Raw genomic sequence first — 26,950 nt, 5'->3', positions numbered from 1 at the left:
CTCCACGAGCTGAGCCGCTGGCCCCATCCTTGCCCGCCCTGCAGGCAGCAGGGCGGACGCATCCATGCGCTTCTCAGAATGGGCGGAGTAAAAGGTTAAAAACCCCAATATATACAGTGTTATCTTTATTTTAAATGTCAAAAATTACTTGCGGCTCCAAGTGTTTTCTTTTCCCATGGAAAACGGGTCCAAATGGCTCTTTGAGTGTTAAAGGTACCCTACCCCTGGCCTAGATAATGGAATGTATGTTAGTGCTTTCAACTGCTGCTGAAAAGAAAAACACCAATTCAAATTGACATTTAAACCCCAGCAGTGTCAATAACTGCTTTCTACCATTTATTTTTCTTATTTACCAAGGACATTTGCACAAAGTCAAGCAGTTTTTTTTGTTTATAAAACTGAAGTTTGAACTTTTTGTACGGTTGAGAGATAATTGTTTGTATGTGTTTTTACAGGACTGTGTATAATGTTTAAGGTTCAAGAAACAAAGGGTCAAGCGAGACATGATGGTGACCCATATTATTATTATTATTTATTATTTATTGTATTTATAAACCGCCCTCCCCCAAAGGGCTCAGGGCGGTGAACAAAACAAATAGATAGAGCACAGATAAAATCAGTAAATAATCATTAAATATGGCTCTATATGTTAAAATCAACCCCATTAAAATGCAGCATCCTAATCAAATATACTGATGGCATCCTACTAGAAATCTCCTAACAAAAAGGGGGGAGGGGGAGAGGGAACAGCAGGGTCCACAGATGTTATGAAAAGGAGGAGGGGGGGCATCAGCGGCCGGATTCCCCAAAAGCCCGGTGGAACAGCTCCGTCTTGCAGGCCCTGCGAAATTCATTAAGAAATTCATTATGTCTGTTTCGTCACACTGTGGTGCCCAATATTACTTTCCCAAATATCAAGCCAACAGAAGAGAGTTTTAAATAGCTTTAATTGCAAAGAAAAAGGAGCTGTTCCCACATGGGCAGACTCTGCCGAAACAGTATATCCACAGCATGTTTAATCCCTTCTCTCAAATTTGCCACGCCCTCTCTGTTCCCCCATTGGCTAAGGGCACTTAGAGTCACAACTTTCCGGTTCGCCTATTTACATGTTACTCCTTAATATGTGGCTCCCTCCCATACTCTTCCTGTATGTTCATTATAATACAGTTTGTCATCAGAGCAGAAGGAGAAGTTAATATTCAGATTCTGATTTTTATTGAGGTCAGAGACCAGAAAGAGCTATAAGAATAAAACCAGACTTTGTACATCAGCAGTACAACATATGCAAACATTTAAAAATCTTACATAATATACACTAAAATGGTACACTTATATTAATTGTTTAAAAAAATTCTGTTCTATTTGGTACTAAAAAGTTTCATAGTATAATTATTTTAAATGTAATTAAAACTGTTTATACAAAATCATATTATTGACTACACTGACCTTTTAGCAACCTTTAAACATAAATAGATTCTTAAAAAGTACGATGCACAATCAACACAAAAACCTCAGTAGAAGAATTTTTAAAAGGAATGGTCCATCAACTTTAAAACACCCAAAATAAGTTGGTCAGTATCATAGCACTAAATAGCACAAAGGTCCTCTATCCTCCTACCCTCCTGTTTTTCTAAATTGGTTGATCAAAAGGTAAAGTTGTGCTACGGATCTAGAAACCTGTTGGTCCTTCCCCAAAAGTAAATGGTGGATTTTTCATTTGTTATCTTTCCCTGCCCAGCCGGCCAGTATAGGTCCTAATATTTCGTTTCTGAATTTGTTGTATATAGGACATTTTAAGAATTTGTGTTCTAAAGTATCCACTTCGTTTAAAGAGCAGGCACACAACCTCTGGTTGAAAGGAATTTTCTTATATTTGCCTTCCAGTACCGCTGAGGGCAGGGTGTAACTTCTGGCTAATGTTAACTTCCTCCTGTGGTTTTTATTTTCTAAAAAATAAAGATAGGGAGCAGAAATCACCTGATATTTTAGGTCGTCTGGTGACAAATGGGTTGGTGCTAGCCTTAAATCGGACTGTGTCTCTATATCGTGGATTCTTTGTTTTACTAGTGCACAGGCTTTATCCAGACCCAGGTCTAGGAGTTCATACGTATTAGTCTATTAAGCATTCTCAGTACATACAATCAGATACATGCCTAGCCCTTCAGCCTAGTTGTCCAGCTGTCTTATCTTGTCCTGCCACAAGCATCCTCCCTTATGACTCATTGCCTAATTCATAGCAGAAAACACATTTCTCGTTTATCACAACATATGAAGTCACAATGGTATTTTTATTTACTGAAAAACCCCAGCATGGTGGTGAGAGGAGTTATTCTTGAAGCATGTATTTGAGCCTGATTCTTTCCTGTTTAAAGAAAGGAACACAATAAAGCAGGGTTCCCCAAAGTGAATACCATGGGTGCTATGACACCTGCCAGTACTTCCCTTGCTGTGAAAGAAGTGTCTCGGCAGAGTCCTACTGTTATCCACAGTTTAACAGACTAACTTTATTTATTGACTACATCAAAAATGCTTTATAACCACAGTTACCAAGAAAAATTCACTTGACAATGTGTTTACAAATCACCACTAATGTTCACATATGAGTCAATGCTTACATATTCTTGATAGGTAACATAAAGACCGCCTTGCAGACCAAATGATCCCTAATAAAATTACAGACTTTCAATTTCTTTTTGATTCTAAGTCCTGACAGGAGCCAGTTATATCTGCATTTTCCCCCAAGGGATTAAGCTAGGGATCAGTTTAACAAATATAAATCATAATTTGAATAGCATACAGAATCCAGTAATACTGAAAGTTAAGCATTAATTTTGTACCAACTATCACCTCCCACTATATCTAAACAGCTCCTGTCGAGACTTAGAATCAAGAAGACATTGAACTGTATTTCTATTAGCGATCATTAGGTCCAGAAGGCAGTGTTTATGTTACTTGTCAAGAATTTGTAAGCATTAGTTCATATGTGAATATAAGTGGTCATTTGTAAATACACTATTGAGAATTTTTCTATGTAAATGTGGTTATGAAGCATTTTTGATGTAGTCAATAAACAAAGTCAGTCTGTAAAACTGGATAAATTCTTATATGAGAGCAGTAAGACTCTGATGATGCTCTTCTTGCACAGAAGTGTTTATGTCTAATTAACTGCATGCATTAATGTGTTTCTCCATTTTTACTTTCTGGCTAATATTTCCCCTGCTGCCTGTCAATCTTTTCAGAAAGTAGGTGGAGTCATTATTAGGGAGAATATGTTATTGGCTGCTCTCATTCAGATAAAAATGTTTTCCTCAACTGCAATAGCAACTTCAAGCTTATTGTTCCATTCCCCCTTCAGGCTTTTCTTCTTGTAATTCCCTCTTCTATTACTCTTTCTCCCCACCCCAGACTTTCAGTTATTTCTTTTTTGTTCCTGTTCTGTGACTTTCTTGGAAAGCAAGGAAGGGGAGATATTGTGTTAGGTTCTGCCTCCTGAGCTAGTGATTTTGGGTTGTTGCTCACCACCGTCTCTTAAAATTATAAGGTGTCCAGATCCCCAGAAAACTTGGGGACTCCTGTAGTAAGGTCAGGATGGCAGGATTTATCTCCACTTGTTCTTATACTCCTTGTCTGTTTTTAAAAATAATTTTCTTCCTGCTTTACACATGAAGGGGTGGACATATGAATAACAAATACAGATAGATCCTTACTATCATATCTAATGTTGTCCTAAAGATTTTGAATTTGTTAAATTTAAATTGCTGCTTTTTCAACCTTATATATATGCAAAATATTCGTATGAATTTGTTATTGGGTATCTTATTGGAAAACTTTCCCAAGAAACTTAATGAACTATGTTGGCACTTACTAACTGCTGCAAAAGTAACAATTACTTCCTGTTGGAAATCCGATAAAGATCTCACTATAGAATTTTGGAAAGATAAAATCAGAGAATATGCTATAATGGCCAAACTAACAAATCTTAAAAATGATTTAAAGCTAATGGATCTTGGTCTATGAAGTTTGAATAAATTCTTGTTTGTTTCAAAGTTCAGAATAATTATGTTGCCCATGGAGTGAGTACTTCTCACATAGAATATGTAGTTTGTAGTTGTTGACCTCAAGGACACCTATTTTCATATTTTCATTTTCCCAGATCATAGAAAATACCTTAGTTTTCACTACGGGTACTTTTCAGTATATTACTCTCCCTTTTGGCTTGGCCATGGCCCCCAAAGTATTTACTAAATGTATGTTGATAGCGGTAGCACATTTACAAATTTTGGGATCCTCTGATTTTCCGAATCTTGATTACTTGTTGCTTATTGCCCAGTCTGAGCAGGTGCTACACTTACACGCTAGGTGGGAGTTACAGATGTGCCATGATCTGGTTCTGTTTGTTAATTGGGACAAATCCAGACAATCACCAATTCAATCAGTTGATTTCATTGGAGCAGGCCAGGGTGGGGAAAGCTTTCCTGCCCCTCGGCAGGGCGATTAGGATTACACAAATGTGTCTCACCTTTTTGGTAAACAGGTGGCAATCTGCCAGGGTGATCCAGCAGTTACTGGGCCTTATGACAACTACCACTGCAGTGGTAGAGTTGGCACACTTTAGGATTCGCTTGTTGCTGTTATGGTTTGTCAGGCACTTCAAGCCTGCTGTTTACCCACAGCACTTAAAACTGTCCATCCCCAGGCCAGTCCTTCTATCCCTTAGCTGGTGGTCTTAGTTATCTAACTTGTCCCAGGGGGTGCCCTTCAGTTGCTGGTGTCCTGAGGTTGTTCTCACCAAGGATGCCTCACTTAAGATCTGGGGAGCCCATCACATGAGCTTTTAAGTCCAGGAGATTTGGGATGTAGGGGAAAGGTCTCTCCACATTAATGTGCTGAAGCTCCATACTGTTCGATTTGTCCTTATCTCCTTCCTAGATATTCTTTGGTCCAAAGTGACAACACAAGTGTTGGGTATTAAATAAAGAAGCAGGGCAGAACCATGGCCCTCTGTCAGTAAGCTCTCCTAACTTGGGAGGTGGCCCTTTGTAATCATAAGTCTTTCTGAACCATTTACATTGTAGGAGAGCGAAACACACTAGTAGATACGCTGAGCAGGACCTTTGTGACCAATCATGAGGGGTCAAATACAAATGGAGTACTTCCTACCCATCCTCCAGCAATGGGGATTCGCAGACGTGGACTTGTTTATGACAAGCCTGAATACCGGGGCCTTCCATTTTTGCTCACTGGGAGAGAGAGGTTGCAGGTCTCTGGGCCTTCCAAATCTGTTAGACTATCAGTGTAATGCGTTTCCTCCCCTTCCCTCTCCTGGCGTGGGTACTGGGAAAGATCAAGCAGGACAATGCAGCCTGCATATTGATTGCCCCATTTTAGCTGAGACTGATTTGTTTCATGGAACTTCCATCCAAGGCACAGGGCATCCCAATCCCTCTCCCTGCTCAGGGCGATCTTTCAGGCTGGGGCAAGATTTATCATACAATGTGACCAGATTTCACTTAGAAGCATGGTGCATACTGCCTCCTGTCAGACTCTCTTATAGAGTAAACACATGCTAATGCAGACCTGGAGGGCTTCTACTACTTCTATTCTCTTATGAACAGTAATGATTCAGGTTTCAAGATTGGGCATTGGCACAAAATCTTTGTCTGTTTTCCTGCCTCCTTACTCAGGTTTTGGAGTATCTGTTATTTCTGGCAGAGGGAAGGTTGGCAGTATCTTTCATTGAGATTCACATGGCTGCTATTTCTGTGTTTCATGATTTGGTGGATTTTCACATATTTCCTTCGCATGTTTCCATCTTCACATGTTTCTATCTTTGCCGGCACTTCCCCATCAATGGTCATTGTCCTTAGTTCTTACTGGGTTGATGTGTTCCTCCTTCAAACCATTAGCTTTCTGTTCCTTGGGGGACCTGCCCAGGAAGGTGGCCTTTCTTGTCTCCATTATGTCCATGAGATGGACAGGGAAACTTTCTACCCTCAGGGTAGACCCCTTCCCCCATTTTTGAAGTTTTTTGGGCTGTTTTTACATCTGATCTTAGATTTTTCTCCCTGAAGTCGTGTATACTTTTCATCTGGAACAGGTGTGTTTTCTTCATCCTGAGTCAAATCGTCTACTTTATACTTTAGCTGTTAGGAGGGCCTTATCATTTGAGTAGAGTGAGATCTGTTTGTAGATCTAGGGCCTTTTTTGTATGTTAATTCGGTCCTAAAAAGGGGAAGGCAGCATCGTCAGGAGGGGTTACTGAGACTATTAGGGAATGTTACTGGGGTGTTGGCAGTTTAAGGCGCATTTGACGAGAGCCCAGGTACTTCTGCTGCTTTTGCCAGAAGGGTTCTTTTGTCTGATAACTGCAGGTAGGCAACATGGTCCACAGGTGACACCTTTGTCAAACACCATGAGAGCAACCTGAAATCAAGAAAAGAGGTGGACATCAGAAAAGTGTCTAGACACACATCTCTCCCTCTTACCTCACTGGATATTTAGATTTAGATTGTTTGAGATGTTCTTGTTTTAGGTGTTCTACCCTGGGCATTTGGTGGCAAATGGGGGATGGAGGAGACACCTCCCTAGTCACATGATGGTTTGGGTGGGAAGGAAATGTCAGTAGTTCTGTTGTGAGGTAGGTGCTCCCTGCTGTTGCTAGGAGCTAAGGAATTTTTGCTGTTTTGCTAGGCTTGCTCAGGCGTAGTCTCCCCACATGTGTGTCTGCACTGAAGACCTGGATGAACATCAGTTATGGTAATCAACCAGGTTTTTTCACTGTTTCTAGGCCCTGTCCGCTTCAGCTCATGTCACAACATGGAGAAACGATTCCGATAAAATGTCAGAATTTCACATCAGTTAACGCTGAGCAAGTTTATATTTTGCTTTTCATGTTTAGTATTTATAACACTAAAACATTACTTAGTGACTGCTTTTTTTGATGGCCGCTTTGCACCTTATACAGAGGCAAATCCAAATTCCCCAACTCATTCTGTTTTCTTCTCTTGGCCAGATTTGAGAACTGCTAGCCCGCAGAATATAATTTTAAGCTTTCTTAAATGTTGTCTTGGAGTGCTGATGGCGTGTTTAGTTGTGAGAGCGTCTGTTTTATTTATCGTTTGGTGGAAGGGATGAACAAAGATTTTTACAGTGACTGAATGAATACATTAATACTGTTATTAACACTATTAAAGCAGTTCTTACAGGCCACAGGAATCATTAGTTGAAGGTTTTGAACTCCTCCCCCACTCTCTTATTAGGAAGGTAACTTCACATGCTGGCAGGGCCATTCCTGTGTCATGTTTGGATCTTATCTTGGCTATGAAGAAGCCAGCATGTTGGCAGTGTAATTTTGCTACAGTTTTGGATGCCGCCACCTTCTCGAGGGCTTGGCAAGACAAAAGGAACTTGGAAGCATTGCAGTGTTTGGCAAGACTGTTGGCAATGGAAGTTGGCTTTTCTTAGATTGGCTAGGCTATTGCATTCTTTAGGGTGTCTGGTAATTTGACTTAACTTAGGAGGCAGGCAATATCTTTTGCCAAATAAAAGAACATTAAGCGCAGTTGTTGGATTTTTAAAAATAATGTATTCCAAAAAATGCACTAATTGCATTGCTAAAATATTGAGACAATGCATTGTATAGTAATGACAGTTTTTTCCACATTACTGAAAGACTTTTAAAATCCTTGAGTTGTATTTCACATGTACTTCAAAAATAGCCAGAAAAGTCCGGTTTGTAAAATTACTTTTGTTGACGAAATAGTATATCAACTGCAGGATAGGATTGCTTCATCATTTAGGTGATCTTGTCTTTAGCATTAGTTTTTCTGCAACAGTGATCTAGTTGTCAGGAAATTACTTGATTGATCTGGGAGCTGGCTTCTGCCTCATTGGGAGAGAAGTTGGTCCTAGAAGTTGCTAAGGCCACGCCTACAAAGCCCCTACATGGATCCAATTATGTATATATTGACTGGTCATTAGGATGTCTTGGGATAAGGTTCTTGAATGTGTAATTAGTGATGACTCAGTTCCAGACTTGTTTTGGATGTGTTTGCATTATCCCTTAAATATCAGTTTCACACCTTGTATTATCTAAGATGTTGCACTGTAGATAGATACTCAGGTAGAATTAGCATAAATTACCATTTCCCTGCTTCGTGACAACAGGGAAGTCATAGCTTTATTCAGAGTGTGCCCTCATTTTAAAGTATTTTTCAGGTTTTGGCTTAATGCTCCTGGACATTCCCCCCCCCCAAAAAAAAAGCTGAATCCCAAATTCCCAAATTAATCCCAAATTCATAAAAATTCCTGCTGTCTCCCAGCTCTGCATGCAGCTGAGAGGCAGCAGGCAGGCACAGAAGTGAATGCTGGGCTCCTGGAGCTCTGCACCTGCTACTTCCCAGCTCCACTTGGAGCTGAGAGGTAACAGCATTGGCTATGGGTCTGGAGCAGCCAAATCATGCCAGATTTTAGCATGATTTGGGATCTGCTAATTGGATCCCTTTAATCTGCCACCTTTTAAAAAAAAATGTGAACGTCCCCCTGCCTTGAAAAATACCGATAAGGGATTTTGGGGGGTGTTTCTGTTCGACTTTTTTTCAGATGCACACCCCTACATGTTATATCTATGCTTTCAGAACATTCAGCCTAAACTGCAACAATACATTGTATGTGAGCCTACTTCAGAAACTTCAGCTAGTTTTAAAAAACATGTGCTATTGGCCCCATCCAAAGGTGGAGATTGAATCTGCCTGTGCAAGCAGTGTGTGGCCATGTTGGCAGAGTTGCCCTTCCCAGAGCACTTGCCCCAGCAGAGGGGCAAAACCTCTGGATTGTGACCACCACAGCCCTCCCCAATGCTGGGACGTGGTGCCAGCATCCCAGTGCCCTGCCACTGTTGGGGCAGGCCATGGGCATGGCAGGCTAGCAACTGACATTAGTCTACTCCCTCACAATTATTTGTTGCATTATGCTGGTGGCCAGGACGTGAGATTTACCCCATCCTTTTGGGTGGCATAAATCTGTTGAGCCCCATAGAGGCTTCTCGGCAGCAGGAAGGCTTTTTTGCTTTGCAAATCTCCCCAAGCTACTGGGAAAACTCTATAGGAGCAGCGGGGTAGCGTAGCTATGACTGCACCTGGCCACCAGGCCACTTGGATGGGACTGTAAGTTATTAACAAGGGTGGCAAATAATGAGTGTATTTATATGCATAATTAAAAATCTTAATTGGTTTCCAGTTTGCTTCTAGGCCTAATTCAAGGTGATGGTTGTTGCCTAAATGGGAGGGGACAATTGAACTATCTTCTAACATACTAGCCTACCTGCAGTGAGGTTGTTTTTTGAGGACCTCCTTCATGTGTCCCTGCCTTCAGAACTTAGATGGGTGCTTACAATAAAAAGGTCCCTTTCTGTTTTGGGATCTTGGTAGTAGAAGATCCTCTTGCAGGGAAGTTGCCTGTTATGTACTTTTCTACTCAGCATATCCATACACACTCACACACCAATAAGATCACACAAAACAAGTGTGTAAAATCAATCAGCTGTAACAAATTCAGTTAGTTATATCTATTTCAGTAGGAATAAGTTATCTCTTGATCTTTCTCCCTGTTGCTCTTTTGTTAAAAGTCATATAACATCAGAAATAAAGGTACAAGTGCTCAGGACCTTACAATTGCAAACAGTTTGAAAAGGAAATAGAATAAGCTTCCTGGCAGAAAGATGTGTAAATATCTGATGTGTATGAAGGAGAAACCATGCAAAAACAGATTACTCTGTGACATCTGGAATCTGTTGCCAGTGCAACCCCACCCCCACCCCACCGGTGTAAATTCAGCCCTGCTTACTATTGTCGTCGTCGTCGTCGTCATCATCATCATCATCAGTATCATTACTGTTATTTTTAAGTATCAGTGAAAAATTAATTGACACTGTTTACCACTTGTTGCCCTGCCCTCCAGCCCGCCAACCCAGTGGCTTCCAGCCACCACTGAGGAAAGCCAATAGCATTCCTCATGCACATACCCTCAGAAATGCTTGTTTCTTTTCTATCAAAATTAGAGTATGTTCTTTGACTATGGAACTCAAGAATCTGTCAAAACACTTCTGTGGCCATCAACACTAGAAGAGCTTCATTCGCCTGAGCCCGGCCAAAAATATTCTGCCATAATTCTCCATTAGTTATTTAAGAGAAGAAAATCATTTGCCATTTCACTTTTAATATACAGCTCCAGATTAATCTTTTAATAGTAACAGGTGGCCTTTGTCTTTATAGCTCTTCTGAAAATATAATCAGCATTTTTTCATGAGTTGCATGCAATTCTGAACACAGATGGCTGTTATTTTATTGCACTTCAAGTTACCCTCTTGTGGGTAGAGAACTAACCTCTATAATAGGAATGGAAGGGGAAATTTTGCCGCAAAATCCCTTGCGTCACCATTATTTAATCAACTTCAGTATAGATAATGATCTACATGATATTGGAAGTGTTTTGACAGAATACTATTGGAATGAATAAATAGTATCAGAACATATTTTACCTGTTTGCTTTCTGGGTGTGTGCAGTCATGCCATTATCTTGATGCGTTTTAAGATATGACTAAGTAGATTTAATTATGTCTCTTATACATTCTATCTCTTGGACTACAAAAAAGGGAAGGTGTGATGGATTCTGAAGGTATTGGTGCTCATTCCAAGTCTATCACTATCAAAATAATATCCCCCAAAGTGTCACTTTCATCTGCAGTATTAGATATTGTGTTAAGGTGTTGACAACTTATTATGTACATGTTGTCCTTTAAAAAAATCAATATCTTTTGTGATTATAGCTTTAAAATTTTATTTATTTATTTATTTTTGAGGCTTTTATACCACCCCATCCCCAAAGGGCTTTTAATTCTATCTTTTAATATTTTAGCAAAAAAAATTACACCATGGTGATATACAAGTTCTGTTTTGTTTTTGTTTGGCCGCTTTAAAAGCACGAGCACTTTCCAACTAAACTACTTTATTTCAGTAAGACACTTAAGGCTGATCTTTATAACCAGACCGTGTACCTTTTTAGTGCTAGAACAGAATGAGAGATATATCTGCATGATGTCTAAGAGAGAATGGCTTAAGAGCTTAAACTTCACACAGAACTTAACTATTAAAATTCACAACCCTTATGAGAGCAGAATTAGGATTGCCCTCTATAAGAGCGCAATCAGAAATACTCATTTTAAAATATTGGAAGAAGCAGTTATCCAGTGATCCAAACTCTTTGTGACATCAGAGTTCGAGGTTGAATCTGGCCCAAGAGAAATATTGTTCAGAATATCTTATTTCTATTCAAACATGCTATTCCATACCAGATGATGTTCTCAATAGTGGTAGTCGGAATGGATCTGAGGGACTGATCTTTCATATGGATGCATTAATAGATAGAGATTGAATCAATCAATCCAAAATTGCCCCCTTTTTTAAACTTTTAAAGAAGGATCATATTAGATTTTCTCAACTTACGTCTTTAGAATGGCATTTACTAACCTGAGATTCCAGGCCATACCAATGGTAGTGTATAGTGTACGATGTAGTAATGTGCTGGTACCTAACTACAGTATATCTGTGGTAGTGACGCAGATGAGGACATTTTGCACTATGTTCTGGAGTGTCCTCTTTATGACAACATAAGGACCAAATATATTAAAGGAATTTTTCAAATTGCGGGGGATACTGATAACACTGGGAAATTGATTTGTCTGTTATCTGATGGTGATCCATACATCGAGTAGCACTTTTTGCTCATGCTGCAAGAAGAATGAGGTTAAGCATGGTGTAGTGATGCTGTGTTGTGTTATTTGATAGGGATATTTATAGTAGTACTAATTTAGTCTATTTTAGCTATGTTGGTATACATGGTAAACTTATTACTACTACTGTTAAAATTCAAATTTAAACCTACTCAAGTATATTTTGTACTTTACCATTTTATTCATCATGCATTTTAACACCCTTTTCCATGGTATCCATATCTGGAATTCTCTAAAATTTCTGACTAAGAAATCTTTTATTTTAATCTTGCTCAGAGTGCCATGATTGTTAATATAACAGCCTAAGTTTCAGAATGTCAGTTGAACTAATTATTTGGTATTGGCATCATCCAAACCATATATTATCTCCGAATCTTTCTTAGTACAAACTCATAATTCTGATAGCTTTTGCTTCTACCATTTTTATGCCTTTGTTGTTTTGTTTGTTTTTAAAGGTGAGGCTCCAGTTTTCATAGTTGCAGAGAGAAGCGTGAGAACTTAACATTTGTCCCATGTTTTTGAATGGTGTACTGAGGGCTGATTAACATTTTACAACATGCTCATGACCACCATGAGGACTTTGAATAACACATGTACTGAGAGTTTTATGTTTTTATATTCCTGGAATGTTACTGTTCTGAGATCAGACATGGGAATTCAGCAGTGGTTCAAAACATTCTCATTTTGCAGTTTTCTAGCTAAACACGATGGAAAGGTCCTGCTAAGAAATAAGTATAATTCAGGGCAATAGGTTGAACTTTTCGCTTCTAGCCACCAAGAATATTAAGAATCACTATTTTAATTAATCCCCCCTCCCACCGTAGAAGCTCACACATTCCTTGCCTACTCCCAACGGCAAGACAAGCTGATAATTTTCTAGGCTTGGAGTTCAAAACTTAAGAACTAAGCTTCAAAATGGTTATCCTCTTATTTATTTAGATATTTTAAATATTTGTTAGCCATCTCTCTACTTTGTAGGAACTCAGTGCGGTTTATAATGTAAATAATAATAAAAACCAGTAAAATAGAATGCATAAAAACTACTAATTAAAACCAGTAATTTAAAACTGCTGATAGACAGTGTCCTATCGTCTGTACTCAGTTTACTGATACTCTAGAACTAGGCTTCTATCACAGATATTATTCAGCTTTTTTGACCTCAGGCGTATTCGTCTTTTTAAATACACCTGAGGTGTTTTATCAGTAAAAGAAAAAAAAGACAAAATTAGTAAGGTAGGCATTGATATTAACCGTGTTACCCATCTCTTCTGTATAATACATGAATTGACTCTGCCTTTGAAGAGAGAGACCCAAACACCTTTTTTTCTGAGAACTTCAGGACGCTAGCATGTCTCTGAGAATGAAAAAACTTTTCAGTTCCCACTGATCTATTTTTAGAAATCTTTGCTACACTCAGTAAAGGTGCTATACAGTTATGTTTATTTTTCCATTTCTAATATCCTGATATTGCTACAGGGCAATAACACTGATGGCAGAGCTCCATATTCAATTATGAACTGAGCTGTTCTTTCCTGGAATTATTGAAGCATGTTAAGTGTTTGTTGTTCTTCACTTTGCATTGATTGGTAAATTCTACCTGGTTTGTATGCATCAGAGCATAATCTAGTCAAGGGACTCAGTTTAAATATGTTTGCTTGCCAAACTACTTGCAGAGCAGTTGGCAGTTACAATACGCTGGGTGCTGTGGTCTGTGCAAGGAGATGCTGAGGGGTACAAGAGGGATTGTGTTATGGTGATGTATTAGTGCAGCAAAATGCACAAGATGTCATACTAGTGAATCAGTATTATGTAAACTCAGGCTGTGCAGCTACAGTACAGTTATGGATCTCAGGGCCAAACAGAGCATTTTACCAGTTTCCTCACTTGCTCCTTTTTTAATTTTTTTACAAGAGATGTAAGTTCACAAAACTTTCAGTTGTTTGAAGCCACTAAGGATATGCCAGATTCTCATCTAGGGTTAAGTTTGATACGAACAATTTTGAAGAGGTTAAATTCATACAAACCATTACAGTCTAAAAGAAGTTTGATTTTTACAAAAAAAAAGGATATTAGGATCCCATGAATATTAGGATCCCATTTCCTAGAATAAAGAAAACAATAATTCCAGAATCTAACTGAAAAACAGGTGTTCTTTGACAGGGATGGAAAATGGCAAGTTACATGCATACCATATGTGCATATTTCCAAGGTCCTAGAAGTTAAGCATATTTGCAAGGCCCTAGAAGTTAAGCAGTTTTTCAAAACCTTAGTGAGCTAACCACCAACCTCTGTAAGTGTTTCTCTGAAGCAGAACCAAGAAAAACATGTCAGTCATAGCAAAACTTGGAAATCTTTGTTCAAGATTTCCCATGTACCACCATTCAATATAGGAAGCCTCTTTACTTTATACTTAGAAGAGGACTGACCATGTTTGTGATGTAAAACAATGAATAACTAACATGTCTTCAAAGAGCCTGTACAAAGGGGGGCTTGGGGTGATCCCCTCACAGTAGAGCAGAGCATGAATAATATTGAGCTCAGAGAAACCTGATTAACCAAATGTTTTTTGAAGAAAGCTTGATAAAGAAATGATGTGACAGGTCCCTTGCTGACTACAATTTAGAAGCGCATAAAGTAAATTAAATATATAGAGAATGGCATTTTAAAATGAGATTTGGGGATTTGGAAAAAATTAAGGTTAATATTTGTCACATTTCAACATCAGACTAAGGCAGGCAACCTTTGCCACAGCAAGACCATGCATCAGTGGTGGAGCTACCAGTGGACGGGTGTGTGTGTTGCACCGGGCGTGCACCTGGGGATGTGGAAAATTGCTCCCAGCCTTCCCCCCCTCCCCCCCGCGGCGCCCCCTTACTTGAAGCAGTGCAGTTGGAGACGCGGCTTGTTCCCTTCAGGCTCAAAACGACCTGGTAGGAACTATACTTCCCAGAAGACCTTGCGAGCCCCAAGGTCTCATGGGAAATGTAGTTCCCACCAGGCCATTTCCATCCTGAAGGGAACAGGCTGCTTCTCTAGTCTGCACTGTTTCAATAAGATAAATGTGGGGGCGGGGAGGGGGCAGAAAACACAGAGTGCACACTGGGTGCAGTATGGCCTAGCCACGCCTCTGCCATGCATGAATCTAATTCAGAGGGAAGAGTTAGAATGGACAGGTAATTAAGGCATCATATTGATTAGATCATGACTGTGTGTGTATTATGTATTAATAGTTATCAGACTGCCAACCAAATAAATCAGAAACTATTATTTTGAAACTCAGGCTTGGAATTTAGGGATCTGTAATTCTAATTTAGGCCTTAATTTAGTTTGTATACAGGTACAAATAAGTTTAATAACATGCTTTATCCTTCCCCAGGAAATCAAACAATCTGGGAATGGGTTCAGACTAATGCAGTTTATTTGCTGTAGTCTAGAATATTGGTTGCCAAACTCACTGGTATAGAGACCAACCAGTAAAATCTAGGATTGTCTTGATAGGTGCTTTTCATCCAGAAATATTTTCAGTATTTAGGGCAAATTGCCATAGGCTTGGTCAACATTTGATGACTTCAATAGCAAGCAATAATGTTAAAGATTTAAAGACAAATGCAATACTTTTCAATGCAAGTAGTTCACTCACTGTGATACATTTCATTTCTGAAAAACACAAGATTATATAAGTGTATTGATCGGCTTCAAATACAAACCAAAACAGAGATTTTAACTTCAATCTTATATGCACTTAAGTGGGAATAAGTTCCATCAAACTCCATTATACTTCTGAATAAATCAGAATCACCTAAGGCCAATAGCTTCCAGAATATATTAAGTAGTGCATTTGAATTTGCTACCTTATCTAAAAGACTCACTGTGTCATTTAAAGCAGAGGTACACCTAAAACTGTGGAAGTCAGTGGTCTTAGAAGGATGTGACTCTGCTTAGAAATTCACAGGCAGAACTGGATCCTATAACACATGAGTTCAAGCACCCACAGAGAAGCAAATCTTTCCTAGTAGCCTCTTCTTCTAGAAGCTCTGTGATCACTGAAAACCTGGTTCAAGGGATAGACAAACTTTTGTAGGGCACAGAGGAGATGGAATCAGACCAACTGCCCCCTCCCCCATCAGTGTAGCTTTCTTGCGCTGGTCTATGACTGTATCTAATAAACTGAACTGAACAGTATAGCTTCCACAGACCAAGAGCTCTGCAGGTGGAAGAGAAACTGAGGGTGATTTCATCCAGTTCTCCTGCCCCCTCACTGCAGCTCCCATGCTTCATAGCTTGTTGTCCACAATAGTTTTTCCAACCCTGTCATCATCTGCTGGGAGGGAGAAGGCAGAAAAAATCCAAATCTGCAAATACTTTCCACTCACCGTTTATAGAAATCAGCAGGATGTACTGAAGTATTTCTCAAATGAAAGGTACACATTTAGAATAGAATAGAATAGAATAGAGTAGAATAGAATAGAATAGAATTTTATTGGCCAAGTGTGATTGGACACACAAGGAATTTGTCTCCGGTGCATATGCTCTCAGTGTACATAAAAGAAAATACATTTGTCAAGAATCATAAGGTACAGCACTTAATGATTGTCATATCATGATTGTCATATCAATTTAAAATTATGTACTGATTTCTTTTTGCAAAGAAAATCCCTCAGCCAACAAAAGGGCCTTCATTTAGGCCAGTGGTGGCGAACCCATGGCATGGGTGCCAGAGGTGGCACTCAGAGCCCTCTCTGTGGGCACATGAAAACAGAGTGCCCCCCCCCCCACACACACACATCTAGGCTGGCCTGGGCTTGATTATTAGCATTAAACCTAAGACCTAGTTTTGGGGAAGCAGTATAGGTAACCCTGTTGAGTGCTGTTAAACCCCACTGATTTTCATGCGAAGAACTAAAGCACGATCCTTTACCTGGGAGTAAGCTCGGTTGCTGGCAATGGGGTTTGCTTCTGAGTAAACCCTCCTAGGGTCGTGATTCACCCATTGGAAGAGTTGCACGGTTGCTTCTAAGCAAAGCCACCGACTACCACCAAGTTTACTCCTGAATAACGCACACCTCGGAACCAACCATTTTTTCTAAACTAAAACCTCAGTATTCAGGTTAAATTGCCGTGTTGGCACTTTGCGATAAATAAGTGGGTTTTTGGTTGCAATTTGGGCACTCAGTCTCAAAAAGGTTCACCATCACTGATTTAGGCTGTTGTTCTACAAGCTTGTTTTGTGTCTCTGTGTGATACTCAAATATGTGTTTCCCCACTCTGAAGAGTTACAGTCCTGTTGGAGCTGCACCATATTCACTTTTGCATATTAGAATAAGCTTTTACTTCATAAGAAGCTCAGAGGTTCTATAATGATGTAGCATCTACCAAAACACCGCTTTACATTTCCTTCTTTGAACTTGATGGACAGAATTTTCAAAGGATATCCTTCATAGATATTAGAAATATAAACTATCAAAGATAATCTTGTAGGTTTCCTTTCAAGTAATAATGTTGTACTGTACTTCAATTTATTGCTAATAGACTTCATTGATAGAAAAATAAATTGCCTAATAAGGAAAATAAAACTCATCAACTTTAATTACATGGTATTGCAAAAAGAGATTGTTGTCGTACAATTACATTATTACATCAGGTAATATTACATAATGTCATATACATAAGGCACACTTCAGTTGTTATGTCTCAGACTGGATCCTTTCCAACGCCATATGATTTGTCCTGTATCAAGACCTATTAATGTTCTATGATATTGGGGGCAGTTTAAAACTCTGGAATGAGATAATAACCGAAGTGCATAAACATAGTAATTTCTGTTCATAAAGTATAATGAAATTGAACGACATTTAATGGGATAAGATTTGTAAATATTGGAATAGGAAGACTAGTATTGAAGTAACAAAAAACCAAGGCCTTTGCTGCACAAGTTATTGCAGTGGTAAAGTATGCTGAAAGATCTAGGCTTTGGAAGCACTTAACATTTTACAATGTCAATATTCAAGACATACAGCTGATAATTCAGTAAGTTTTAGTGGAAAAATCCATTTTTAAACTACCAGCTTGCCTTTTCAAAAGACAGCATAGCTTCCAGGTACTCCTTTTCACAGGCTGTGTTATGACAACTTTCTCAGAACCTGTCTCTTAGAGATGGGGGGGCACACAGTAGTTGGTTCTTTGCCCAGTATTCACAATGACACCAGCTTAATAATTGTAGTATTAAAATAGGGGTTTTCATACCTCCTTGAAAAAGAAGGCAATTAACCTCTCCCATGTCCCAGCTGTTTGGTCTGTAGATATAGAAGCATCTCATTTGATTGACCCTCTGATTATAACAAATTATATTGTTCAGATTTTTGCAGGCAGATTTCTTTTTCTTCCCCAGATTTTAAACTTCACAACGATAATAATTAGTGAATTATATTCTTCCACATGACATTATCTCTTGAGCAAAATTCTTTTGTAGTCACTGACACTGCGGTATTCTTATATTAGTTTTAAATAGAGAAAACTCTGGACCATCAGACTGGGATAATTTAGAAATAAATACCAGGAAGGTGAATGTAAATGTACTTTTGTGTTAATGTAAAAAATGCAAGATAACTTCATCTAATGAGGACTATCTGAAATCACCATGCTGTGATCACCATGCAGAAAACAAAAAGATATTTCTCCTTACATGCAGGATAAAAATCTGATGTAAAACTGAGGCATTGCTCCTAGTAGAAGTTATTGCCCCAAAGCTACATTTAGCATAGTCACTCTTGCATAACATCAAATGCTTCATCAAGAGTTAGGAAGAATATTTTGCTGATTATCTTCTACTGCCTCTGCAACAAATCTCGGCACTTTACTCATGTAAAGTGTTTTTCTTTCTCACAGCTGGAAGTCTAGTACACAGTCATAGTGGATTTGCTAACTAGATATTATTATCACATTCTCCTGATGCTTGAACATATTGTGTTTACCTTCCTGCACTCAGAGGCACCTTTGGAGTCCAACCTGAATTGTAGAACAGAATGCTAGAGATGATGTATAATGCTACATGGTGTCAGCTGTACAAACTATTTTAATCTTTTGTATTTGCCAACCACTCTGCCAAACAGTTTTGTTTTCTTGTGGCTGCTGCTGAAACACAAAAAGAATGGGTGCTGCTACCTTGTGCTGTCACCTTGGTTGTATGTCCTAGCTTACATAGGCATTCTTTCCATTCCTACATTCACTTTAGAGTTTCTATGAGAAAAAGAAGATAGAAAATCAAGTGAAGTCAGTGACAGCAGTGTGACAAATTCGGACTACATTCTCAACAAGTTGAACACACACTGATTTTATAGGGCTCTTTAGTGAGTAAAACTCAGTTTGGTTTTTGACTGTAAAACAATAAATGCAGAGGACATATATTTTACTGTGTTAGTTGGAATTTTTTGCAGACTCTTCTGGACATAGAAATCATACAGTCTGAAAAATGGCTGCCACTGAAGGCAATGATTTCTTCCAATCCAGAATATGATACCTTTTTAGTTCCAAACTAGACACAAAAGTCCTAAATAATATCTAGCAGTATCAACAGAGAGCATGTTGATTCAGTCATTGTCCACATAGTGTGATCCACAGATTAGGAGCCTTGCTCTTTTCGTGCTTACACTACTTCCAGAGGCATACAGGGGAGAAGTGGCGCCATCCTCTGGGTGCCGCCCCTAAGAGTCGTGTAGCCCTGCCCCCATGTATTGTGTAACCCCGCCCCCTGCATGTCCCTGCTGCTGGCTCTTGCTCTCCCCAGGGCCTGGGGGGGGCAGAAGCCTGCCTGCATGGACCCCAGGAGGGTAGAGCAGAGGCATATCTAGGGAAAATGAAGCCTGTGGCATAATCTCAGTCCTATGCTCCATTTTCCCAAGATACAGTGGAGGGGAGAGAGAAATCAAGCTATCTGCTGATCTCATGGAGGAGCACCCAGGTCTACCACTGGACAGGCAGGAAGTGGCCCAGGTCTACCACTTGGGCAGGCTGGAAGGGGTTCAGTCAGCGTGCTGGCACAGGCTTTGGCTCCAGAAGGTCAGCGCCCTCCCTCGACCTGTGGCACCCACCTTAAAGGGAGAATCTGGGGTCTCTAGTTTAAACACCATTGAAAGTGATGCTGTTGGGGGGTGGATTCACTCCCCCCAAAAAACAGCAACACTTTCAATGTTGTTTAAACTGTGGACCCCAGATTCTCCCTTTGTGAATTTAAAAGGAGAATCTGGACTGCCTACTTTAAACAACCTTGAAAGTGATACTGGAATCCCCCACCCCCCAACAGCATTATTTTCAATGGTGTTTAAACTAGGCAGTCCAGATTCTCCTTTTAATCTACCTTAAAGAGAGAATCTGGGGTCCCCAGTTTAAACAACATTGGAAGTGATGCTGTTTTAGGGTGGATTCTCCCCCACCCTGAAACAGCATCACTTTCAGTGTTTAAACTGGGGACCTCAGATTCTCCCTTTAAATCCATGGCGAAGGGGATGGGGAAATTTGAGTGGTGTCTGCTATCAGGGGTGCAATTGTTAAGCTAGCAGCACCAAAGTTTCAGGGCATCTTTAGGAGACTCTCCTGGCATTACAATCCAGGTTTGGTGAAGTTTGGTTCAAGGGGTCCACAGTTATGGACCCTCAAAAGTGTAGCCCCCATCTCCTATTAGCTCCCATTAGATACAATGGGGGGATGGGGCACCCCCTTTGAGAGTCCAACTTTAGACTCCCTGAACCAAACCTCACCAAATCTGGGTGGTATCATCAGGAGAGTCTCCTGAAAAATCTCTGAAATTTTGGTGCTGCTAGCCTAAAAACAGCGCCCCCTGCAGGCTAAAAATGTAAAAATACAAAAAACACAAACGAACCTGAATTTTTTCCGCCCCCCACGTGACCAAATTCCTGGGGACATTTTTTGCGCCTCCCACGTGACCAAATGCCACATGACCAAATGCCTGGGGACATTTGACTCTCTATGTCCTCATGGCAGATACGCCCCTGACTCCCTCCCCCCCCTTTTTGCAGGTTTCAACACAATATTGTCATTGGACCAGTACTCACCCTTCTCTTTTAGAGAGTTGCAGTGGAATTCTTGTTGCAGGTACTGTTTTGGCTGCTTCATGGGGCAACAGTTGCTGATTTAGCAAAAGGTGGACTTGCATACTTGGCCTGTAGTTGCTGAGGTTGGAATGGCAGGTAGTCACTCAGAAATGTTGTTGTGTTCTGTATTTTCTCTATTTGCCTGTGAGTTTAGACTGCCATAATATTTATTTACAAAATTTATACTGTACCTTTCTGCTCTCATTAGGGCCCCAAGGCAGCTAGGGCCTCAAGGCTGCTCTCAAGGCAGCTAACAGATTTTAAAAAATACATTATCAAACATCCTAAAAACTGTTAAAACCAAACAAAATGATATCACTAAAAATTAAAACCAAGGTAAAATATGCCTATAAAAACAAACATTAAACATAGGGTAGAAAGAAGGGGATAACCAAGAAAACAGATAAGCAAGTAATTCTTTACCCACTGGCGGGAACGATCAACAAAAGAGGACAGATGAGTGTCCGGGGAAAGAGTTCCAGAGTTATGCTGGTATCACCATGAAATTCTGCCTGTATACCTTCAAGGCAGGCCAGTTGGATCTTGTGTGAGAGATTTTGCTAGCAACTGAAGAGATGTGGATGCAAACACGTATTTCAGTGCAGGGAGGAAGAAAAGACAATTACAGACCACTAAGACTGGACAGTTAGTCCTACTCCTTTGCCTACATGTTTGGGCTATATTGTTCTTTCATCCTTGGTTGGAAGAGTCAAGGGTGAGTTATACAGTACAATATGTATTGAGTTCTAAGAAAACAATATTAGTGATAAAGACAAAACAATGTTTATTTATTCCTTGACTTTTTGTGAAAAGTGCCCTTTTTCTAGAAATGCCATAAATCCCATACGTGTTCTATGTATGCTTGATGTGAGATCAGAGAGGTAACCCCATGCTGCACACCCTAGCATCTGAGGTATGGTTACCTTGGCTGAGGTTTATATAGTGCTTAGGCAAGTTGTGATTTGCTCCAAATGTATTATCTTGAATTACACCATAGCTGTGGCGGGAATGTTTATGCTTACATCAGCATTTTCATCAGTGGAATGTTACACCAGACCTGGTCTTACAATATTAATACTTGCTGTTTCCCCAGCATTCTCTGGTGCTGCCCAGTTATGATCCTATGATAGTGAAACTGGCACCAGATTTATAGTGATACAATGATGGTTGGATGTTGTATAAGCACAAGTGGGGATCAGAAAAGAACTTGAGATGCGGCATCCCCTGCCTTTGCTTCCTTCCTTCTCCCGCCTTCCCTGTCACTCTTATCTGTCCTTCCGTTCCAACCCTGTACCATAAATCTTCTCCACTTTCTCCCCTAACTTCACAAAGCTGATGTCTTCTTGGTGCTGCTCTGAATCCAGGCCCCAACCAGATCCCCAGTGACAGATTCCCTAGCAGCAGTAGTCAAGGAGAGCTGCGTTTTCTGCACTAGGGGCGGCAGAGCCTTCAGGACCAGTTCTGGCATTGGAGATGATGGGGAGAGGCTGCCTGGGGCCAGGCCATAGTGGCCTCTCCACCTAGAACTGTAGCAGCAGTGGTATGGGGGTGGGGGGGGGGGGGATGGCCCTGAGCCTGATTCCATCCCCAGACAGTCACTGCTACTCTTGCTTCTTCCCGTTTTAGCTGCAAGCCAAAGCTTTCACCTGGCTGGCAGTTTTGCCACTTTAGCAACAGCAACTTTCCAAGTCCCTGCCCAACAATCCCCCACCTAGCTAGCAGCTTCAGTGCTCCAGTAGCGGCAGCAACTCACCCAAGCCCCTGCTCACCTGCCTACCTGTAACCTACACCATTTCAATGTCAGCAATGATTCCTTTCTGCCTCAGCATCATGGGGGAGGAGTTTTGACTGGGTGTTGTAAAGAATGCCCTTTTAAGGGAAATTTTGTTTGTTTTTGATGTTTTCAAAATTTTCTGCAAACCTGGGGTGGGAGGCTCACTTTCATATGAAAATGTCTGATTCCAAGCTTCAGATTTAAATATTCACAGATTGGGTCACGCTTGACTATTAGAATATAAGATATCTCCAGATATGCTACTATGTCTCTAAGCTATTCCAGTTTAGTTACTGTTCCAAGCAGTTGACTGATTGGTTTTAGAATTGCTCCCTTAATTTATTCAGTGTTTTCTGGATAATTTTTTTGCATTTGTTGTTTCTAAATTGTTTATCTTTTTTATTTAGCCAAAAGTATTAATTGCATTTTCATGGTTTTTTTTTGTTCTAGTGTATCTTGAGGATAGTTTTGTGAAATCCGGAGTCTTCAATGTGACAGAACTGGTGCGGGTGTCCAGAAGTAAGGGTACTCTTCTTCTTCTTTAAGACATAGCTCATGTTAAGTAATGATTTCTAATTTGATCTGAAAGGATTTCATGTTACTCCCAGACCAAAATGAAAAATAAAAAGGCCAGTAGAAATCTGGACAGATGTCTGTAAAGACTTTTTAGATTTTATCCTCAATTCCTTTGACAAGTGAGATTTCCCAACAGAGGGGTGTTTGCTTTTTATTATTATTAGGGATCTGTAATGGTCAGTTTCTGCATCATATCAATGAAATACTGGCTTTGGGCAAATGTCCATCTTTTTTTACTTCTTTAGATTATATATGCAGAAGGAATATTAAATAAAGCTAGTGTACCATAGGCATCCATAGCTCAGGATTTCCCAAATAAGTATGTTTTTGTTGCACCAACTTTATGAAGAAAAGTTATGACACAGTTGTGAATACTTGAAGTTTCTGTATAATAAGTCAAACTATGGCTATCAAAATCTATACTGACTGCCAGAAGCTCTCCAGAGTCTCTGGTCAAGAGCATTCCTTCTCACTTATCCTTTTAAGTGGAGGTACTGAGGACAGAACCTGGGACTTTGCTTGCTAAGCAGATGTTCTATATCTGATCTATAACACCATACCATGGATTTGTAGCTGAAGTAATAATGCTGTAAGCATACCTGAGACTATCAGTTATCATTTAAGAGGTACCAGTTAGAGATATTCACATAATATCATTATCCCAAAAGGTTTAAATACCAGCTTTGTTATACGATGTCAGGATAATTTTCATAATTGACCATGGTGGAAATTGACTAACTTATATATATATATGTGTATATATATATACACACATATACATATACATATACATACACACACACACACACACATTTTTACTCATTATGTTACTTATTAGCTTAGAGAAATATATATATATTTCTCTAAGCTAATAAGTAACATAATGAGTAAAAATGTATAGAAACACTGATAATTTTTTTTATATATTTGCCAGCAGATAAGTATATTAGGAGTTTTTTTGTCTACCAATTCAATAGTATGTTATGACTCCACTGGAGCAATGAATACAATCTTTTCACTGGAGCAAGATTTCTTAGTGAAAGAAGTCATCCACATGTCTCAGCTCATAAAATGATTAAGTTAAGCTTAAATGGTATTACTTGACTGCTCCCAGAGTATGCATCATCTCTTTCTATCCTGCAGTCCAGTTCAATTAATTTCTCTTTAACGCAAACCACAGTTTGCTGTTACATAACAGACAAGCTAATATTTTCCATTGTTCTACAATCCAGAGTTGCAAATGGCAGAAGAGGGAAAATGCTGAAGCCCAAACTCAAGGCAAACTTTTGATACTAACATGATCTGGTGCTAGTGGCATTTAATTGTAAAGACATTTAATTATCACTTAAATCAGTAATGATTTGCTTTATCTCCATTTATACATGACATCCTCTTCTTCTGTAAAAGATCTTATTGATCCATCCCCAAAGCTAATGAGCAAGAAATCATACTGTGATTGTATCATCTAAACGAATAACTATATTATTAAGCATTGAAAATTGCATATAAAAGTCATTCGTGTTGGGCAGAAATAGTAAATGTTCTGTAGCATGTGAGAACAGTCCATTTCTAGTATATCTGGGGGCACTCTGCATTCAGTGATTAAGAGCTGAACTCTTTTGCTTTTCCAAGTAGTAAGTGCATGGATTCATAACTGACTCTCCTAAATGTTACTACTGAAGGACTGAGAACCCTCCAAAACATGAGTTACAACAAGAAGGTAGACTCTGCCTTCCTTCCCTCTTGCTCAAATGGACAATCTAAGTAGAGAGAAGGAGAGCGACTTGACCCATTTTGTTGTAACATGTGGCATCTTGCTCTGGAGAGATGCAGGAGACTGGTGAGTTATAAAGAAGAATGCTTCAATTAGCTCCATTAATGTAAAATATTGGCTTCCAACCGTAGTACACATCATAAGCAAATAGCATAATACATGCATATATGTGAACATAATTCATTCAGCATGTAATAATTTGTATCACGGAAGCTTAGTTTCACAGCAAATATTGCTTTATTAACTGAAGCAAGCATATATTTGTCATATTTCAAAATTATACCAACATTCTATTGCCTGTACAATGAAAAGGTGTATCCCAAAGTTTATTTTGAATAATCATCTGCAGCATAAACATGTGGTATGGGTTCCATAAAACAGTGTTACATGTAAAGCAGGATATCAGCATGACTGTATGGCCATCTAGGTATTAGCTGCCTCAGACTGGTCTCTAAAGAAGCAGTGTGCAACCTTTTGAAAAGGTGTAGATAATTTATTTTCAAAATATTCCAACAATCATATTAGTTTCATTCTAATCTCCATAGCAGACGAAGGCATTTAGTATATATATTTTAAAAAAATCTTACAGCCTTTTGACATTTAGAAAGTTGGAATAACCCTTTCAATACGATGTTGTTTAGCACCCATAACCCAGGGAGCTGGAGTGAACTTCCCAATCGGAGAACTTCCAAGCCAACCATATTACCATGATATGAACTCGAGTGTAAACCTACAGAGATCACTGTCCTCTCCACCAACCAGGTGAGCATGATACCAAAAGAAGTCCTTATGTTTAATCAAAATATTTGTTATATTATCTCCATTTCTGTGTCTATGATTGATGTGGCTAAATTATATTGCAGATGGATTATGACTTTGCAGTATAACTCTGGCCTTGTTGTATGTACATTACAATTATATTTTAATTAATGATGTGTAGACAAATTACTGTTAAAATTATTGTAAATTCTTTTTATACTGGTATAATATAAAAAATCAAATAAAAAATATTCAGTTTATAGTGCAATCCTTAGCACAGTCACACCCTTCTAATTCCATTAACTTCAGAGGACTCTGAAGGGCATAACTCTCTTTAGGACAACAGTGATAAGTAATTATCTCTTTATTTTTAGACATCTCAAAATAAATACAGTGGCAGTCCCTTTATGCTCAGAATATTCAAAAACTGGCATAAAGCTTGGTTCAGATTCAGCTGTGAATGGTTAGCCTTGAAATCTTGATTTGATTAGTTAAGAGTCCAAACAGATGGACAGCCCAATCCAGAGGAGCGAGACAAAATGCATCCTGGAAGCGGTGAGGGCCTGCACCAACACATTCTCCCCCCCCCCCCGCCCCAACCAGTGTAAGTGTCACCTATGCTGGCAGGGAGAGAAAACAGAGCGGCAGCCAGACATTGCACAGCTCTGTGATGCCCGACCTAGAAGAGGGTGATGCTCTCACAGCCACCAGAATAACAGAGGATACCGGCATGACTCGGGGCAGGCTAGGGAGGTTCCTGGCACCATGCCCAGCCACTATGGATCTACTTTCTTGCATTTGGATCAGACTAGACAGTTTTGCTACAACTTGACTTCCATTCCTATTCGACATTGAGGAGAGCTCTGCTTAAGTTATAAAATTCCAAAACGAATTTAGGTTTTATTGTATTTTGAATGTTTTTTGCAACTAATGATATTTACATATATTCCTCTTTTAGTTGAATAATTGGTTCTTTGGATTTCTTTGGGGGAAGCGTTTTGGGGGGAGGAATGCTTACTTTATCTTGTTTTGTTTCCTTTCATGTTATTATTTCCCTTCTTTTGTTGTTTGAAATAGTTTCCTGGTTTATTATTTATATTTATGGTATTGTACCAGTCCTTTGAAAAAATATAAAGAACAATAAAATTTTATTGCAAATATTCAAATATAGT

At 39.4% G+C, this 26,950-nt stretch overlaps 1 protein-coding gene across 14 annotated transcripts in view; it reads left to right on the top strand.

Annotated features, from left to right (window-relative positions):
• Positions 1 to 26,950, top strand: part of NFIB (nuclear factor I B) — a 361,340-nt gene that overhangs the window by 256,608 nt on the left and 77,782 nt on the right. For all 14 annotated transcript variants that reach the window (XM_048503643.1, XM_048503639.1, XM_048503632.1 and 11 more), the window contains exons 4-5: positions 23,120 to 23,188; positions 25,661 to 25,781. In XM_048503643.1, coding sequence (XP_048359600.1) covers positions 23,120 to 23,188; positions 25,661 to 25,781 — 190 coding nt within the window. The remainder of the gene's footprint in view (positions 1 to 23,119; positions 23,189 to 25,660; positions 25,782 to 26,950) is intronic.

The sequence above is a fragment of the Sphaerodactylus townsendi genome, linkage group LG07 (genome assembly GCF_021028975.2).
Source record: "Sphaerodactylus townsendi isolate TG3544 linkage group LG07, MPM_Stown_v2.3, whole genome shotgun sequence".
Lineage (NCBI taxonomy): Eukaryota > Metazoa > Chordata > Lepidosauria > Squamata > Sphaerodactylidae > Sphaerodactylus > Sphaerodactylus townsendi.
This window is presented reverse-complemented; position numbering and strand designations above follow the sequence as displayed.